The sequence below is a fragment of the Diabrotica virgifera genome, chromosome 8, assembly GCF_917563875.1.
Source record: "Diabrotica virgifera virgifera chromosome 8, PGI_DIABVI_V3a".
Lineage (NCBI taxonomy): Eukaryota > Metazoa > Arthropoda > Insecta > Coleoptera > Chrysomelidae > Diabrotica > Diabrotica virgifera.
In genome coordinates, this window is record NC_065450.1 from 179,524,185 (window position 1) to 179,545,559 (window position 21,375).

At 31.6% G+C, this 21,375-nt stretch overlaps 1 protein-coding gene across 10 annotated transcripts in view; it reads right to left on the reverse strand.

The window, feature by feature from the left end:
* Positions 1 to 21,375, reverse strand: part of LOC114329870 (golgin subfamily A member 6-like protein 22) — a 482,825-nt gene that overhangs the window by 168,222 nt on the left and 293,228 nt on the right. For 6 of the 10 annotated variants that reach the window (XM_050658300.1, XM_050658296.1, XM_050658295.1 and 3 more), the window contains 2 exons: positions 16,438 to 16,665; positions 2,375 to 2,487 (listed from right to left, as the gene is read on the reverse strand). In XM_050658300.1, coding sequence (XP_050514257.1) covers positions 2,375 to 2,487; positions 16,438 to 16,665 — 341 coding nt within the window. The remainder of the gene's footprint in view (positions 1 to 2,374; positions 2,488 to 16,437; positions 16,666 to 21,375) is intronic. The other 4 variants (XM_050658302.1, XM_050658299.1, XM_050658298.1 and 1 more) reach the window with 1 other exon arrangement.

A 21,375-nucleotide genomic window follows, 5' to 3' on the forward strand; every position in this document is an offset into this window, starting at 1 on the left:
TTAAAAAATACTATTTTATACTAGTGTAAGTTTTGGAATCATAATTATAAATAACAGTTAATACACCTACTAAAAATTCATATTTTATAAGTTAATTATTCTTTTCAAATTTGTTGTGTCCTACATATGTACATGTACAATAACAAAACCGTGGTATTATAAAAAGTACTTTTTCTACTCTATGTCATACAGTAAAACCTGTGTTAACGGCCACCTGTCAAAACCGGCCACCTGTACAAGCCGGCCAGTTACAAAGTTCCCAAAACCAAAATTTGTGGACTACAAAGCCTGGTGTTAGCGGTAGGGATGGCGGTTTTTGACAAAACACCGGTTTTCGGTTATACCGGTTTTTTTGCTTACGGTTTAACCTGGCGGTTATAACCGGCCAAAAAAAACCGGTTTTTGGAAAAACCGGTTTTCGGTTTTTTTAATCCAATAGGTTACAAAGTTACATTTACAATAAACTTTAGTTTGCGATACTCCATTCGACTCGATATCAATATGATCAAAATTAGTATTATCGAAAGAACATGTATTACTTTTTTGTACACGTTTGTATATTTGAAGAATATGTACAATTTAACTCATTTAAAATTTCCTGTATGAGTGTATCGTTTTGAAAACTTAGCGAAATTATTGGAGGTTCGTATTCGTAATCAGTAATTCGATATTCATAGTCAGAGCATTATTTTTGGTAATCAGAAAAAGTCATTCACCCACTTTCAATGTCAAGAGTTAAGTGTGACAAATAGATTATGTTTGCATTCAACTAGATCACTTCTTATGTAAATACAGTAAAACCTCGATATAACGGACCTCTATTTAACGAACTTCGGGTATAACGGACAAAAAATCCGGCCAAATGTAAAAAAATTAAAAATACCCTATTACCGTATAATAATATAATACTAATTATATTATACATACTTAACCCTGCCCATACCAAGATACATTGCATAACAACGGGGTCCCCGTGGACTCCAAACGCTGTATTTTATAAATTTAATAATTTCAATAAACTTTTTATTATAGCAAAATGAAGACACATTATTTCTAAATACATGTATTTTTTACTTTAAACCTATTTTTATATAACGGAGTTTCGGCTTTAACGGACACCCCGTCCCTCCAATTAGTCCGTTATATCGAGGTTTTACTGTATTATGATTACAAATATCTTTTCAAGGAAATATTATAATAAAACTTAATAATTGTTTCTGGTTGATGTGAGATTGCACTTTCAGTTTGCTTCTGTATTTTATAAAATAAAATAAAATTTGAATTATGGTTTTGTTTGAAATAATTACTTGAGAATAATAATTATGATTGGGATCCGAAATAATACCTAACCGGTTTCGAAACCGATTCCGAAATAATACCTATCCGAAATAATAACCGGTTTTTACTTTAAAAAGAAAAAACCGGTTATAACCGGGACAAAAAAAACAACCGGTAAAACCGGTTATTGCGAAGTAAAAAACCGGTTTTAGGTTTAAACCGGTAGGTTTTTCCCATCCCTAGTTAGCGGCCACCTTTTTATATCGGCCAATAGTTTTGTCATTTTTAGTGACCGTTATTGACAGGTTTCACTGTATTATGTATAAGTTTTAGTTTGTAAAAACTGTCATTATAGTAGATAGCAGTGCGTGAAGGATTTAAAGTGTGCGTGAAGTAACAATGTATTTTAAATGGAATTTACTTTTCGCACTGTTTTTAGCTTTCGCGTTGTCATGGTGATGACAATATGAGCAATGAATTTCAACAAAAGTTTTGACAGTTTTGTGGTTTGAAAGTAGTTAGAATTCTTAAATGTCAAAGTTCTAAATATTGTAGAATAGAAATGAATTCCAGTGACGAAGAGTTACAGCTTTTTTATTTGTTTATCGTAGATAAAATATTGCATGAAATTGTGCGTGAAGTACTTTTTGCGAACTTACGCGATTTATAGCACTCGCTCCGTTGTCATACGGAAGAATACTTCACGAACTGTTTCATAAATAACTATTTTTATAAGAGTGTAATTTTTGGAATTTTAAGCATTTTATCGTTAAATCGTTTATCGTTAAATTATTCTATGCAGTAGGAAAAATTAAAGATTACCCATGAACGAACATATAAAACACGCTGTATTTTCCTGTCACCGTGTCACACAAAAAATTGGCCAGCGCAAGTACATGTAATAATTATTATTACATGTACTTGCACTGGACAATTTTCTTTGTGACACGGTGACAGGAAAATACAGCGTGTTTTATATGTTCGTTCATGGGTATTCTTTCATTTTTCTGTCTCTATATTCTTTCCTATAAATAATAAAAAGGCTTTATTATAAAAAAGTTCTTTTTTATAAAAGTGTAATTTTGTTTAAACTTACTTTGCAGCGACCGCGGGCCAGCTGTATCGTTGGACACGAGGAACCGGGTCATGAATCCGTTTCAACAGAGACGCCGTTTGAGCGCGAATAAGTCTCGTCTCGTCATCGAATATCTGAAAAATGTCACTCTATTAGCATATGCCTATTATCATATCGACAATCATATTCATTTATTGATGAAAACGTATTAGTCAAAGATCGCTCTGCAGAATCACTACGTTCACATATAGTCCAATAAATGACCGGTTTGGAGTGTAATTTTCAGGGGCAATTTCGAATTGCATGAAAATTTGGATTTAGGTTCTACTTACCCTCCACTTCAAAGTTGAATTTGTGCCGTTGGTTGCTTTTACTTGGGGGGTGACAGTCACCCCGCCTCGGGGGTGAAAAACCATACGTTCTAGATAAGACTGGAAATGGATAAATTTACTGATTTTAAGCAACTTTTGTTCTATAGAGTTTCTTACGTAAGTCAATACTTTTCGCGTTATTCGCAATTGAAAATATTGATTTTTCGACAAACAAAAAAACTACGTTTTCAGACCGTTTTTCGCAAATAACTCAAAAAGTAAATATTTTATCAAAAAAAATATTCTAAGCAAAAGTGTAGCTTATAAAAAAACAAACAAAAATGGTATATCAGTAAAGTATATAAATTGAGAAAAAGCAAAGTTGTAGCTCATGAAAAATACGTTCTTATTCGTCTGATTCCAAATCGAAAAAGTCAACGCGAAATCACCGAAAAATTAAGCACTTTTCGGGAAAAGCTTATTAACATTTTTAAAGTACCCAAAAAATATTTATATTTGTTTTTTACAAAAGTTTGTAGCACCAAAAATAAACGAGTTACACTGGAAAAAAAAGTTGGCCCCTTTTTTGGTAAAAAAAATGTGAAAATCTCCCTCTATTTTGCACCCTAAATAAAATTAATCGTTACCGCTTTACCATTTATTTTAACTGTATGTGTATTGTTTATATGATCTGTAAGTTTGATTGGCTTGAAGTGCTTATTTTTGAAAAAATTTGGTTTTATAGTAAAACAAAATTTTCTAAAAATGTTTGAAAAATTTCCTTTTTTCAAAATAACTTAAAAAGTATTAGTAATAAGAAAAATCTTAAAGAGTAGAAAAATATAGGTTTTGTTATTATAAATATGCTAGTTTCATTTTGTTTTTCCGCAAGACAAAAATTGGTTAAGATATGGCTGTTCAAAATTTGCATACAGTCGTGATTAGTGACCGGTTAAAGCTTTTTTAACTATAACTCTTTCAAAAATAAGCACTTTTAACTGGCGAGACTGACAGATCATATAAAAAATAGATAAGTAAGTAAATTGTTTGTAAAGCGGTAGCGATTAATTTCATTTGAGGAGCTAAACACGGGGAGATTTGCATGATTTTTTTACAAAAAAAAAGAGGGCCAACTTTATTTTGAGCGTAACTCGCTTATTTTTAATGCTAGAAACTTTTATGAACAATTCTAATAAAGCTTTTTATAAACACTTTAAAAAAGTTTAAATATAAATAAATAAAATTCCCGAAAAGTGCTTAGTTTTTCGGTGATTTCACCTTGAAATATTCGAATTGGAATTAGACGCACAAGAACGTATTTTTTATGAGCTATAACTTTGTTTTTACTCGATTGATAGACTATACTGATACACATTTTTTTTCAGTTTTTATAAACTACACTTCTGCCAAGGATATTTTTTTCGATCAAGTATTTTCTTTTTGAGTTATTTGCGAAAAACCGTCCGAAAACTTAGTTTTTTTGTCGAAAAATAAACATTTTCAATCGAAAATAACTCGAAAATTATTGACTTATATAAAAAAACTCTATAGAACAAAAGTTGCTTAAAAGCAGTCAATTTATCCATTTCCGGTCTTATCTTGAATATATGTTTTTTCACCCCCGAGAAGGGGTGACTGTCACTCCCCAAGTAAAAGCAACCAACGGCAAAATTTCAACTTTGAAGTATAGGGTAAGTAGAACCTTTATCCAAATTTTCATGCAATTCGGAGTTGCCCCTGAAAATTACACGGTATCGCCGTATTTCCCGTTCATTTACTGGGCTAATACTTGATATTTAAAATTACATTTTTATATAAAGGACCCCGCAGAAACCTTATAGTCCAGGACGCATCTGTTTTGAGATGGACGTTGGAGAATGACTCATATTTTTTGCAGAAATTTCTTGGAATTAACCTCTTTAATAATAATTGGGTTATCCTCCCACAGTACAGATTTTCTTTTATGTCAGTACAGCTTTTCTCACAAATGAATACTTTCAAAGTTATAATCAAAAAACGAAGAAAATAATCGATTTTTCCTTCATGTTTTGACATTTTGATCATTTAAACAATGTTCCTGGCCTTTTTGAGTAGGAAGATAACTCAAATATTATTATATGAGTTATTTTCAAGCAATTTCTGCAAAAAAATATGAGTCACCTCTCGACGTCCAAATGTACTAATATTTTACAAATGCGCCCTGGTCTATTATGGGAAATGGCCCTCTGTCAAATTCTCTGAAACTTTGGGTTCTGGTAGTCCTTGATGTGTAGAAAAAAGTCTGTAGGAATCAGGTGGATTTTTATTTTTAAATTATAATTTTTGGGCATATATGTCATACCAGTGACCTCATCCATCTGGGCGTGGTGACGCAATCGATGCTTTTTTTTTAAATGACAATAGGTCTCGTGTGATTGCTCATTCGAAAGGTTATTTAATTCTCTATTTACTAATAAAAACAATAAAATAAATATTTTACTGGGTGCTCAAAAAAATTTTTTAATTAAATTAATTGACACAGAAGAAAAATGTACATAATTTATTTCCAAATACATTTTAGTATTATCTGAAATCAGGAAAAAATATTTATTTCTTAAATCAATAGTGTTTTTCGCCTTAATTCAATATTAAAGCTGCCACCTACCTACCTCTTAGCAGTTTGAACATTTAATTTAAGCGAGAAGCAATGTTTAATTTAAATACACAAATTTCAAAATTACACACATTCTTCTTTTTGTGTCAATTAATTTAGTTAAAAATTTTTTTGGACACCCTGTATAAATAATTATTATGTTAATGTTTATATTAGTGAATAGAGAATTGAATAACCTTTCGAATGAGCTATCACATAACCCCTATGCTAAATAAAAAACATCGATTGCGTCATCACGACCAGGATGACGTCACTAGTATGATATATATGACAACAAATTATAATTTAAAAATAAAAATCGACCTGATTCGGGATTTATCTCCAGAGTCGCTTTCGAATGAGCTATCACATAACCCCTATGCTCAATAAAAAAAACATCGATTGCGTCATCACGCCCAGATGGATGACGTCACTAGTATGATATATATGCCATCAAATTATAATTTAAAAATAAAAATCGACCTGATTCGGGATTTATCTCCAGAGTCGCTTATTGTCGAGAAAATGAATATATTTTAACTCAAACGTCCTCACTGTATAACTTCAGAGGCTTATATCTTAAAACCATGATTTTTTGCAGCTAGGGGTCCATTGACTATTTTGTTCTACACATCAAGGACTACCAGAACCCAAAGTGTCAGAGAATTTGACAGAGAGCCATTTCCCATAAAGATTCTGCGGGGTCCTTAAGAATAGGAGAATACATTGATAACATGTTGCCTGTCAAAAACTGGCCGCAAATTAAAGCTATTATTGTTTTCTAATACGATGATAATTACATAGGTAGCCTGTGAAAAAATGGCCGCAAATTAGGGTTGCCAGCTATTAAAACGCGAAATGTCAGAGATAAAGTTAAAGAAAAGCGCGCAAGTTTGTCAAATGTGACAATGTTTGATGGCAAATGCGAATTGTTAAAGCAATCATCTTCTCAAACCAGCGGCGGTGCGCGCTAGCTTTCTTTTACTTTGCCTCTGATACCTCGCGTTTTTAAAAGCTGACAGCCGTAATTTGCGGGCATTTTTTCATAGGCAACCTTATAGCTTAATTTATTGCAAAAAATAGCTTTAATTTAATACAAAAATATGCACCTTACACATAAAAAATTAATTGCTTTAACTAACACTATTTGCGGTCACTTTTTGACTGGCAACCTGTTATCAATGTATTCTCCTATTCTCAGATGTATATAAAAATGTGATTTTGTAACTTTTCTTTATTATGTGAATCATATGAAAGTAGTGATTCTGCAGTGGGATCTCGTATATTTATTGCGCATATATTTATTTTGAAATAGACTGAGTATCAATATCTATTTTTCCATTTTGTTTCAAATACTTTTTCCATCAATAAATAAAAATATATTTGCGACTAGAGCGTGGAGCATTCTCAAAAGTTTTAATATTTATGTGTTCGCCTAAGGTACAGTTAGATGAAAAGCGCATTTTATATAGCCGGTGTAAAAGCGTTGCTGAAATAAAGAAATATGCAGCTAAATATTTGCAAAAATAAGAAGAAAATGCAGTAGCAAAGTTTACTTTAAAAAGAGAACAATATTATTTTAGAATTGTTTAATGGTACACTAAAATATAATGACTTATCATGTTTCGCTTTTAAAATTAACGGTTTTTTATCTACACTGAAAAACTTTTCAGATATTCAAATAGTAAGCAAACCAAAAAAAAATTCAATTCAATAATTACAAAAGATTTATAGCATGATTATTAACCCTTTTTTTAATAATACTTAAATATTCTAAAAAAAGGTAATTAACAAATGAAAACCTATCTGATGGATTTTCTCAAAAAGATTTAGAATATATTTTCTTATTGTTAATATGTAGAATTGTTCATGCTGTCTTTTATCATTGCTGTTACATTGTTATTGACATTCGACGTATGGCTGCTATCCATTCTTCTTTCTCCTGTGCGTGGTGAGAGATAAGTACCTAATAGATAAGTAACCAGTAGTGCTCTTTGGTTGGTCTTACCATAGAAGTGGAGATCATCCTCGAGTCCTTTTAATAACCACTGTTCCTCCAACTACCAATATCTTCATATCTTTCTTTTATCTGCGGTAAGTCTAGTGATGTTGAGTTCTGTTAATATTTATACAAGTATTCAAGAATAATTCCACGAGGAAAAATTTCCTGTAGTTGGCTGTATACCATTACAAAAACATAAAATCCTTTATAAAAGGTATATTTGTTAAAATCCCTATACAGGGCTACATCAAAGACAGAACTAGTTTTCGATCGGTTGACCGATCATCATCAGTGCAATCCTCAAATATGTGCAACCAGATAAAATGATGCAAAGTATTTAAAATGTTGACTAAGGTTATAAAAAGTTATAGGTTATACTCAATTAGAATCTACATGCAAGCCACCAAAGTAAAAATAACAGGGTAAAAACCCTTTACAATTGATCCGTCATCGGAACATATGACAAAGATGTGAATTATAACATGGATGATTAAGATATCCAATGTTTTTCGCCCGAGGTACCAATGAGCTCTATCTGACAAGTTCACGTCATGACTGTATGGAAGCAAGTGACTTTGATAACGGAAATTCTGAATGGTGACATGACAGGAATGACAGTTCCACAGGAAGTTATAATTTCCCTGTTGTTTTGTGGTATTTATTGTAAAATTTGTTAAATTAATAACAATAAAAACAGTCGTTCCCACTGTGGTAGATAGTCTGTAAAAATGGAAATAGACTTGATGTAAATGTTAAAATATTGTAATGGAGGAAGTAGGCAAACCACATTACACATATTACAGAAAACTCAATAAACATTATCAAACCCTTTATATGTGATATATAGGGCTTAGAAAAGCAGTTGTGTGTTTATTTAAAAGTTATCAATTATATTAGAATAATTGGAAGTTTTTATAGTACGTGGAAGTACCATAAAACTCACTGTGTGGGTGACAAAGGTGTAGAACTGTTTTCTGATCTGGGAGGGATATATAATACAAGCTAAGATACATGCCACCATTTCTCAAGATCCCTGCATATCGCCTGGAACTCTAAGGGTTCGACAAAACAGACCAATATATGAGATAGCTAACATAGGGGAGAGGGGTGGTGTTATAAATTTATGAGAATATAATTAAAATGTAACATGAACGGGACCCAGAAAGAGTAGTGAGACTATTAAATTTAGTTGCAGTATGATTATATGGGGTGGATATAATTAAATTATTGATGAAAATTTAGAGATGAAACGGTATGTATTTGGGTGATGATAGCAGCTATTGGTTTGTGTGTGTATAATTGGATAGTGATAGTGGTTGATGGATAGAGATGAATAAGGAAAGAAAATTATTATGAATTGTGTCAAATCAACTGTAAATGTGGCTATGTGAAAGCGATAGGGTAATAAAGAGGTGAAAAGTACTATTGTAATTAAAAAGAAGTTAAGAAAAAAGTTGTCGATGAAGTGGATGGAAGTCCCGGTTAAACGAAACATGGCGGTTGACACAATTTGGGCTTTTTTGTTTTTAGAATTTGAAATAGTCAGAGAAAAACAAAAAAGCCCAAATTGTGTCAACCGCCATGTTTCGTTTAACCGGGACTTCCATCCACTTCATCGACAACTTTTTTCTTAACTTCTTTTTAATTACAATAGTACTTTTCACCTCTTTATTACTCTATCGCTTTCACATAGCCACATTTACAGCTGATTTGACACAATTCATAATGATTTTCTTTCCTTATTCATCTCTATCCATCAACCACTATCACTATCCAATTATACACACACAAACCAATAGCTGCTATCATCACCCACATACATACCGTTTCATCTCTAAATTTTCATCAATAATTTAATTATATCCACCCCATATAATCATACTGCAACTAAATTTAATAGTCTCACTACTCTTTCTGGGTCCCGTTCATGTTACATTTTAATTATATTCTCATAAATTTATAACACCACCCCTCTCCCCTATGTTAGCTATCTCATATATTGGTCTGTTTTGTCGAACCCAAGGGCCGGTTGTTCGAACGCTAATCAACAATGATCATTATTAAATATTTAATTACTGTCACCAAAACTGTCAATGTCAACTTTGTTTGGGTCGCTGAAAACATAATTAATTACAATTATGAGATTTATTATTAATTATGTTAATAATTATTGTTATATTAATTGATTATAGTCTCAGAATTGTAATTAATTATGTTTTAACAATTGACATTGACAGTAATTAATTATTTGATAATGATCATTGTTGATTAGCGTTCGAACAACCGGCCCTTATTAGAGTTTCAGGCGATATGCAGGGATCTTGAGAAATGGTGGCATGTATCTTAGCTTGTATTATATATCCCTCCCAGATCAGAAAACAGTTCTACACCTTTGTCACCCACACAGTGATTTTTATGGTACTTCCACATACTATAACAACTTCCAATTATTCTAATATAATTGATAACTTTTAAATAAACACACAACTGCTTTTCTAAGCCCTAGATATCACATATAAAGGGTTTGATAATGTTTATTGAGTTTTCTGTATTATGTGTAATGTGGTTTGCCTACTTCCTCCATTACAATATTTTAACATTTACATCAAGTCTATTTCCATTTTTACAGACTATCTACCACAGTGGGAACGACTGTTTTTATTGTTATTAATTTAACAAATTTTACAATAAATACCACAAAACAACAGGGAAATTATAACTTCCTGTGGAACTCTCATTCCTGTCATGTCACCATTCAGAATTTCCGTTATCAAAATCACTTGCTTCCATACAGTCATGATGTGAACTTGTCAGATAGAGCTCATTGGTACCTCGGGCGAAAAACATTGGATATCTTAATCATCCATGTTATAATTCACATCTTTGTCATATGTTCCGATGACGGATCAATTGTAAAGGGTTTTTACCCTGTTATTTTCACTTTGGTGGCTTGCATGTAGATTCTAAGTGAGTATAACCTATAACTTTTTATAACCTTAGTCAACATTTTAAATACTTTGCATCATTTTATCTGGTTGTACACATTTTAGGATTGCACTGATGATGATCGGTCAACCGATCGAAAACTAGTTCTGTCTTTGATGTAGCCCTGTATATGGATTTTAACAAATATACCTTTTATAAAGGATTTTATGTTATTCAAGAATACATTTTTTATACTTTGCAATCTCTGCAGCAAATCAACCGTATGTATTGAAAATCCCTGAAATCTACCCAGTAAATATGCGGAAAGTTGTAATTTTATTGTGACACATAAAATACTGGTCATTAAGGGAATGTTCGCATAACAATAAAAAGCATTGGCCAGAAATTTTGCACCTACGGTCTTACTAAAAAAATATGTAGAAAGTTGCAAGCATGAATCACATTAAAAAGCATAATGTAAGCCAATAAAATAAATTTTGCTATATTTCTAAATATATTTAACAAATATTGGAACCAATAACTTTGTCTTGCTCTTCTTCTTCTTCTTCTTCTTCTTCTTCTTCTTCTTCTTCTTTTTCTTCTTCTTCTTCTTCTTCTTCTTCTTCTTCTTCTTCTTCTTCATATCTATCCCTAGCAATTCTTTTTTCATTTAGTTGGGTTAAAGTGTAGATAAGGTCGATGCAAGATTGTTTAACTCGAAATCCTACTTGCTGTTCCAGCTAACGTGGTTCATTTTTCGACTAGGTGGTTCATAGTTCTTCGTACAAACTACTGAAAATGCTGATAACTGAGATGCAGCGGTAGTATAATTCTGAGAGTCTGGCTTATCCTTTTTGTTATGGATCGGTGTAATCCATTTTTCTTTCCTATATTGTCTCCGGTTATATTGTCTCCAGTTAATATTTTCTTTAGCTCTATTGTCTCCGGTTAAGTATCTAGTAACACGTTGACGGACAGAACGTCTATAGACATCTAATTTCCTTTGATGTAATGTGACACAAAGTCTATTGACGACATTTTTAAAATAAAGAGTTGTGACAAAAAATCAGTATATTTTTTGTCACATTACATCTACAGATGCATATGAAATGTGACGGGGCATCGATGGTCGTCGTCCACATGTTTACAAAAAATTATTAAAAACTTATTGTTTCCATAAACTAAAAGCGCTAAAAGAATCTCAGCAATTTCCCTATTCTGCTTTGCAAAATTCATATAATGTCACAACACTTGCTTATACACTTGACGCACTGTCCGACAACGTGTTAAAAAGTTCTGTCAGTATACTAACAAGCGTTGGTGTTGCATTTTTCAAAAGTCCAAGAGGTATTCCTTCTGGTCTGTAGACTATTTTATTTTTCATTGTTTTCATTGGCAGCTATGTCGACTGGAATGTTTATTTTTGGTCCATGGATTTGGTATCTTCTAGGATTCTAGGTGTTTGTTGGCGACATTCAGGTATGGACCCTTGTAGTTCTTTTGCGTAGTAACTTTTGTTGATGGTGATGGTTTGTAGATTTGTTGTATTTATGACCTAACTAATTTTGACTAAGGTCTTTATTACAATAATGTTCAACTGTTCTTACTAAGAGTTTTAATTATGCCTAAGATATTTTAATTATGCATTTTGTATTACATTTTTCTAGCCTTATTTTTGTAGTCTTTCTGCAAAAGTGTATGTACTTTCGAAATCTATAATTTTTGTTGTTTTCACTGTCCAACAATAGCAAAATATACCCACGGACAAAAATATTGCATATGCATGTGGAATGAAATTTTTGAGCTGTTATCTTTAGCCCCATGTATCATAGGAATAGGATTTATTTTCCGAATGCGATCTTTTAAAGTGCCATATGCTATAATCGTATTTATACCTGATCTGGGCTTTATGCTGAGCAGTATAATTTTTAAATTGAATATCATTAAGGTAAGTTTTTACTGTGCTAGCGACATGAAGATGTGCATTAACACCAGTATGTCATCTCTAATATGGCTTTCAAATAGAAAGCATGATCTGCTTAAATGTTTTCAATGTACATATCAGTTGGCATTCGCCTAACCACCTCCACGTGTTCTCTATGTCCTTTCAAAGCAGTACCGCTCCATAGCACTATGCTATCAAACCACTACCAAAACTACCGCTCTGTATGAAGTTACAACTGACATACTGTTCCCCAACTCTTCTGTAGACGAAGTTTTGTAAATATTGCTTCTGTACCGAGATACCGAGTTTCCGAGATACCGAACTTGTGGAGGTGATTGGGTGAATGACAGCTGTTATGTACATTAAAAACATTGTAAAATTATTTTGCCATTTGCCAGCCATATTGGATAACAAATTCGTGTTAATGAACAATGACGCAAGTCTTCATCTCAGTAGAACAGTGAATACTTACCTTAGTGAGATTCAATCTAAAAATTATATTGGTCACCATATAGCACATATCAAATTTAAATCCAATTATACCATTTTAGGCTATTGATTATGTATTTTAGAAAGGAACTACAACGTTAACGGGGTTTTATCGTTTCATATGGTCAATGGCCCACCAAATGATAAAAAACTGCGGAGTACTACCATTTAAAGGGGTGCGTTTTTGAGAAAGGAGTGAATTAGTCCCTAGGCACAGGTCAACTTAGGGTGAGTTCTATGCACTTTTTTTTGCAAACACGTCTACAGGAAAATTGTTCCAGGTTAAATTTACTATCGATGTATCACACACTAAAGTCAAAAATATTTCTTTTTACAAAAATATACTCTAAAGAAAACCAAGAGAAAAACACGAAAAATAGCAATTTTGTATTTTGCCCCATAACTTTTTTCTACATGGATATAGGTATAGGCATTGCTTCACAGAAAAAAACTTCCATCCTTTCTCTTTAAAATGATGTATGGTAGAAGTCTCTATAATTTATAGTTTTTAAAATATGATTCTTCAAATTTTACTACTCAGAGCGATTTTGGGACATTTTCCTTGTTACTTCGCAAACATTGTTCTGTAACTTTTTTCTACGCACCTTTAGGCATAGGTACATACATTTAATAGAAAGAGAGGTCAATTACCTTTAACATGGTCTGTCGTATAATGCTGTATAACTATTTCTAAGCAAGACATGGTTTTTCAAGGTTTTATACTTTTAATTATTTTTAATATATTTTACTATTATGTTTAAATTTCTCATTAAAACTTTTTTCATTGTATATTTAGGTACCTATACACATTGTGAAATAGAAAATAAAGCTTATTTTCTTTAATTCAAAATGGTGTATTCTAAAAAATTCTGGGACTATTTGTAAACAAGATATACTTTTTCAAATAGTGATATATACACATGCAATAGGTCCCACTAAGTTGGAACCATATGGAAAACTTTTTTATTATTAACTTCATGAAAAAAAGTTATCCTTTATAAAATGCTCTGCGTAGTCTAAAACCTAAGATGTAATCATCAGATATAAAATTTTGTCAATAGTTTACGAGGTATGTTAAATAATATGAATTTCGCTCAAGAGTAAAGTACAGTTACGATCATTGAATAGTTTACAGTCTTACGTATCTGAAGCTAATTTTTTTAAATTTCACCTCGTTTAAACGCACCTTTTACGTCAAAGTGACGTTACCAATGGTGTACCTAGAAAAGGTTGGTTAAAATTAAAAAAACAAAATAATATAAATATATTTAACAAAATTTAACAAAAATGCCAAGTGCCATTAGTTGTCGAGGCATTAAGCTAAGTAAAAAAAATTAACAAAATGGAAAGTATACAAAGAAGTTTTTTTTTGGAGGAGTTTGATATCGATTTAATTTATTTTTTAACAGGCGAAATTTTTGACAAGTATTGACTTTTTGAAATTTTTTGACTTTGACATTTATCAGATCCGTACGACACTGCAACTTTACAGTATTACAATATAGACAAGGCGAAAACGGCGGGTTCTTTGGGAAAAATATTCCCATGAGATTTTTTGGCATAATTACATTCGTGAGACATCCCAGAATAAGGTTCAAGAAGTCGCCCACGTGAAAAGTGGGCCAAATTTTTTTGAACAATTTTTTTTTAGTGAAATTGCAAAAATCAATGTTTTTGGCTCGGACAATTTTTTTGAAGGTTTTTTGGAGCATTCTGGATAAAAAAGGTCTCTTATAATTTTTCTCTAAAGTTAATCATTTTCGAGTTAAAAGCAATTTAAAATTAAAAAAAAAAAGGAAAAATGGCGATTTTCAAGGCTCGGTTAGAGATTTTCGAGGCAATAACTCGGTTAAAAGTTACTGTTATGAAAGTCAGAAAGTGACTAAATCAAAGTTTAATGACCCCCCTACCAGATCCCGAAGAAATTTTTGTCATTATTTTATTACTAAGCTTACTAAGCTGTTATTTTTAAGTAATAATATTGATCGCCATGCACGTGGTAGGCGGCCGTAAATGTGATTGCAAGTAAGATGCACAATTGGACTGCCGGAGTGGCATCTCTCTCGCACTCAGCATTTATGGCCGGCTACCACGTGCATGGCGCTCAATATTATTACTTCTAAAGTAACAGCTTAGTAATAAAATAACGACAAAAAATTCTTCGGGATCTTGTAGAGGGGGCATTAAGCTTTGATGTAGTCACTTTCTGACTTTCATAATAATAACTTTTAACCAAGATATTAAGCCTTGAAAATCGTCATTTTTCGTTTTTTTTTCAATTTTAAATTGCTTATAACTCGAAAACAATCAACTTTAGAGAAAAATTATAAGAGACCTTTTTTATCCAGAATGGTCCAAAAAACTTACAAAAAAAATTGTCCGGGCCAAAAATATTGATTTTTGCAATTTGATTAATAAAAATGTTAAAAAAAATTTGGCCCACTTTTCACGTGGGCGACTTCTTGAACCTTATTATGGGATATCTTACGAATGTAATTATGCAAAAAAATCTCATGGGAATATTTTTCCCAACGAACCCGCCGTTTTCGCCTTGTCTAATATAAAAATTAAGGTGTAAACTATTCAGTGCTCGTAAATGCACCTTTATATTTCACAATATTGAAAAGTATTATTAAGAAAAGTTATTTGTAATTAAAAATTATGTTATAATATGCAGTTATATTTTTCTATTTAAAAAATAAATAAGAAAAATTTAAAATTTTTCTTAAATTACGGGTACCCTTGGATATCCTGCCTATATTTTGTTTTAAAATATTCCTAGAATTTTTTGCAACAAACCATTTTGTAACGAAAATATGCTTTTTTATTTCACAATGTATATTTCTAAATGTACAAGAAAGAAAGTCATAATGAAAAATTTTAAAATAATCAATAAAAAATATCAACATTCATGAAAAGTATAAATCCTTGAAAAACCATAACTTGCTTAAAAATAGTCTTACAGCCTTATAAAATAGACTGTTTTAAAGGTAATTGACTTCTCTTCCTACTAAATGTACCATTGCATATACCTAGAAATGCGTAGAAAAAATTTACAGAAATAATGGGGTAAATGGCCCAAAAAATGCTGTGAACGGCGAACTTTGAAAAATCTAATTTTGGAAACTATAAATCCTACAAACTTCTACCACACGTCATTTTAAAGAGAAAGAATGGAAGTTTTTTTTCGCTGAAGCAATACCGATACCTATATCTCTGTAGAAAAAAGTTATGGGGCAAAAAACAAAATTGTTTTCTTTCTTGTTTTTTTCTTGTTTTTCTTTTGAGTATATTTTTGTAAAAAAATATTTTGGAATTTAGAATGTGATATTTCGATAGTAAATTTAACCGGGAACAATTTTCCTGTAGACATGTTTGTAACAAAAGTTCATAGAAGTTACCCTAATTGATCTTGTGCATAGGGACTAATTCACCCCTTTCTCAAAGACGCACCCATTTAAATGGTAGCACTCCGCGGTTTTTTCAATCCTAAAGTTACGTTGACCAGAGGAGACAATAAAATTCCGTTAACGTTGTAGTTTCTTTTAGCTCTCTTATTTTGAACATAAGCCTATTTATATGATACTTCGAAACATCACATTCGGAAAAGAAATCCTATTCCTATGACACTTGGGGCAGCACAAAAAGTCTAATTTCACACGTTAATTTTAAAATATGCAATATTGTTTTCTGTGAGTGTAGTATAATTTCATTTTCAAAGTTATTTTTTGTAACAGATCAAAAAGAATTAAAACTATAACCAATAATAATTGTACTCACTCTCTGTAACCGATCTCCAGTTCCTTGATTGCATTGATCGATAAACGATTCAGTAGTCTTATACAATGGCCAATATGAAGAATCCCAGAATAGGGATCTGATAGGGTCATAATAGTCGCAATACAAACTTAGAGGTTTGTAAACTTTATGACGAAGATATTTTGGAGTTGTTGGATATATCCTATAGTCTGTAATATGACGAATTGGATCTCGAAGGAAAATCATTTTCTGTAAACCGATAGATTTTTTTATTATACTTGAAAATATATTCGACAAATCATTCAGATGGTTTATAGTTTTACTTATTTGTTCTCGTTTTTAGAGTATATCCACGGTCAAAAAAATTTAATGATTTGCCATTTCAACAAAACCGTCAGTATTATGTCTCGACAATGACGCAAACTAAAACAGCAATATGCCAATGTGCCGATGAATAGTTTACTAAGTTTTACAATGTCTTTTGTGTAGATATTTAGGATATTTTATATAAATAGATATTTTACTTATAGTAAAAATCGTTTTTTGGATTATCGGTAGACACTTGAAAACCAATGGTCTACTCTAATTCATAGCATAAGAAATACTAAGGTAAATTGCTCTAATAGTGAAAATATTCATCTAATTTCTAAATTGAATTGAAAAAATCATTTTATAATATTTTTTACAGTATTAACAAAAATTTATTTACAGTAAATTCTTTTTGTATAATTCATGTGCACTGCATATTTTACACGGATTGGTTTGTTTGCCTAGCAGTTTTATCTTTTCTGTTTAACATTAAATACAGTTAAATGTTAACAAGGTTATGAAAAGATTTGGATTCTTAAAACATACACTACTCCAAAATATTAACGCACCACCTTAAAAATGGGTCATTTTTGATGTCTCGAATTCCGTAGACCTGTTGTTCGATTTAAGTGGTTTTTTAATGCTATAGCCTTACTCTTTAACAATATCGCTGTAATAATATTGTTACTAGACAGGTAAAATTTCATTGTATATAGGGTGTACCAATGAAACTGTGTTTTTTCTCAAAGTTCACCACACCCTGTGGAATATTCTAGTATCGACAAAATACTAAAATTAAAAGGCAACTGTAGCCTCAGGTTTTATTAACATTCTGTTTTTTGATTCAGTCGCTTGTGTTGGATAATAAAAAGTTAGGTACTTTATCAACTAGCCATGTTCTTCCTGAATACAGGTTTATTAAGTACGTTCTTTAACGGTAAAATATTGCAAAACTTGTAAAGTTCTCTGAAATCTGTAAGTTTCATCGGTTCAAAGTTGAAAGGGCTGTAGTTAAAAGGGGTTGAACGAGTCACTGATAACGAATGTATGCAAATTTAGAAACACCAAATCTTAATCAATTGTCTAACAGAAAAACAAAAAAATACATGATATTCAAAAAAGCAATGCTGACTTTTTTGTTTTTCGAGATTTTTGGTATCTCTAACAATGTTTAAGTTATTTTTAAAAAAAGCATATTTTTTTGAATTAAAATTTTTAAAAATTTTACTTTAAAACCAAATTTTTTCAAAAATAAGCACTTTTAATCGATGAAACTTACAGATCATATAAACACAACATAAGTAAAATAATTTGTGGAGCGGTAACGATTAACTTCATTTAAGTTACTAATTAGGGGGTGGTCTTCCCGATTTTTTTTTGTCAAAACAAAAGGGACCAACTTTATTTTGAGCGTAACTTGCTTAAATTTAATAATTTTATGATTTAATGATTTAATGACTTTTTATAAAAACAGAAATAAAACTTTTTTTTAAGACTTTAAAAAAGTTAAAATTGGTTTTCTCCAAAAAGTTCTTAATTTTTTGGATATTTCACGTCGAAATATTCTATTTGAAATTTGGTGAATATGAATCTATTTTTCATTGGCTATAACACTGGTTCTACGAGGTCCAGAGACCTATAGCGAACACCATTTTTTTTACTTTTTTGCAGGCTATAATTTTGCTAAGAAGATTTTTTTCGACAAAATACTTACTTTTTGAGTTCTTTGCGAGAAACCGTCTAAAAACCGTGGATTATTTTGTTGAAAAATGAAAATATTCACTCGCAAATAACTCGAAAATGTTGACTTGGCGAAAAAGCTCTATAGAACAAAAGTTACTTAAAATTAGTCAGTTTACCCATTTCCAGACTTAATTTGGACATACATTTTTTCACCCCCAAGAGGGGGTGAAAGTCACCCCCAGGGCAAAAGCACACATCGGCACAATATCACTTTTTTCTTTGACATGTAAGCTATGCGTATGCCAAATTTCATGTCAATCCAAGTGGTTCTTTAAAATTTAGAGCAAAAACCGTGAAAGAATGTACTAATTGTATGTTCATTTTTTCATCAAAAAGTAAATAGTTAGGGCTAGGTGTAATAATTTAGAAATAACAGAATTTTGTATTTTTCTTAAATTATACAATAATTTCTCTAAATGATTTAGAGAATTTTACATTATCAGTTAAAAGAATTTTGCTTGTCTTCGACAGTACTGCAAATATTGGGAGAACTTGCTATTTAACTTTCTCAGCACAGCGGACGGTTTAAATAAAAACGTTCATCCCTAATACAAAATAGTCGAAAATTTGTGAAAAATTATACTATACCAAATCTTCTTGTATTTCAAGTTGTACAGGCTTAATATTTTCCTGATAAAATGAAGATAAGTAATATTTTATGTTCGCAGAAATATTGAAGTATTGGGAAAATATCACGCAAATGATTTCTTAATTAAAATGAACTCCATATGCAGTTTTAGCTCAGTGTAAAACTCACACCATTTCCATTATTTGTGCTGTATCAACACGGCCGTTTGATCATTTCTTTTTCGATCTCATGAAAAGAGACCACAACAGCAGTTTTAAAATAAAATTAGAAAGCAAGCTACAACTTAATTAATATTTTGTTTAATAAAAGTCATAGTTGTAATGGATGTGTTTACCACATACGAGTATAATATGCAGGTTTTGATTAAAAATGTTTACATAATATGAAAAGTTAGATCTTGTTGCCGCCAGTCTTTGAATTAGTAACTATGTAAGCCCTTCTAGATATATTTTTCTAAATGTAACCCATACAGAAAAAAAAAACAAAAAATATTTTTATTAGGTTGAAAAACTTAGACTTTCATTTAATAGATGCTACTACCTTCACGTCAGTCGCAATGAGGGACTAATAAATGTCGAAAATTTTTACCTGGAGTAGAGATAGCAGCCTATGCATTCTCTGAAAAGCCTCTAACAAGAGGTGAAATCGTCGATAAGAGTGCTGGTTGCGCTCTCTAACCTAGGTAAAAATTAAGACAGTTTTATACATTACTCCTATAGAGTAACTAGGTCCATTTTCCGTTGGAACTTTACCAAGCTGTAGACGGGGTTTTGAATTGCAACTATTTAGAATTCTCTCTTGTCTTCACTGCAGCATCCATCTGGCTTGCAATTTTTAGAAGCCATGGAGGTTGTCAGAGGATAAGATAAGATAATTTTTAGAAGCCATGGTTTTAGAAGCCATTGAGAATGGCTAGAGTGAGGCTAAGGGTGCATTCAATAACATGGCCAAACTCTTTAAAACCACAACTTTAATCTGGAGATAAAAATAAGGCTCCTACGATGTTATATCTTCTCAATATTGTATTACGGAGTTGAATCCTGGACACTCACTGAAGCGATGGAGAAAAAACTTGAAGTCTTCGAGATATGCCTATACATGCGAATCCTAAGGATATCATGGACGGACAAGATAGCCAACGAGGCCGTATTACGAAGAGTGGGCAAAGAATGAGAGGTGATGTATACCATTAAAAGGAGAAAGTTAGAATATCTCGGACACATAATGAGAAACGGCACTAAATACAGATTACTGAAGGTAATCCTTTAAGGTAAAGTATTCGGAAAGCGAAGAATTGGGAGAAGAAGAATATCATGGTTAAATAACTTGAGGAAATGGTTCTCCACAACAACAACTAATCTATTTTAAGCATCATTTAATAAAATAATTATAGCCAGAATGATCGCCAATATTGGAAACGAATAGGCGCTAAAAGAAGAAGAAGATTGAGGTTGTCACCAGGAAAATGATCCAATAAGTTTGGATCGTCGATAAGAGTGCCGGTTGCGCTCTCTAACCTAGGTAAAAATTAAGAGAGTTTTGGTTTCGCATTGCAACTGAATAAAAATGGTATGGGCCATTCCACGAACATACGCCTGTTTTGGATTACTTCGACAACGAATATTTTACTGTGCAACATAAGAAGTACGAAAGTAAATGGCGCTAATAATTATTCCAATAAACAACAATGTAATTTGCAATTTACTTTCGTTCTTCTTATTTTGCACAGTAAAATATTCGTTGTCGAAATAATCCAAAACAGGCGTATGTTCGTGGAATAGGGTATATACATTTTTATTTAAAAAAAACAATTTACGAAATTTACAAAGTAAAGGCTGTCCCAATACGCAAGATTTAAATTTAGTATAAAAGACTGTTTTTTTCTTTAGAATGAAATTTGTTATTTAGTAAATTGAGTGAACAAAGTACATAGGATAGGGTTATATAGGGAAAACATAATATCAGTCAAATGGCTTCCACAGTTTTACAGGCACATTTGTTGTCAAAAGTTTTCGTTACCATTTTGCATAAATGTGGATGAATTTTTTTCAGAAAATTTACAAGATCTCCAGTGATTAGTAAATCTAGTCAGTAAAGCAAGTTATAGGAGAGGCCTAAAAATCAATATTTTAAAGACAAAGTAGATGGCAGTCTATATCAGCCGCATGGGGGCACACGTGTAAAACCAATAAGAAAAAAATACAAACCATCCAAAACCACATGATCAGGGAAGCTCTGAATATACCTACATATGTCCCATTAAGATATGTATTTGGACATACGCAACAAAAGAAAGTCCTGAGAATGATAGACGAAAG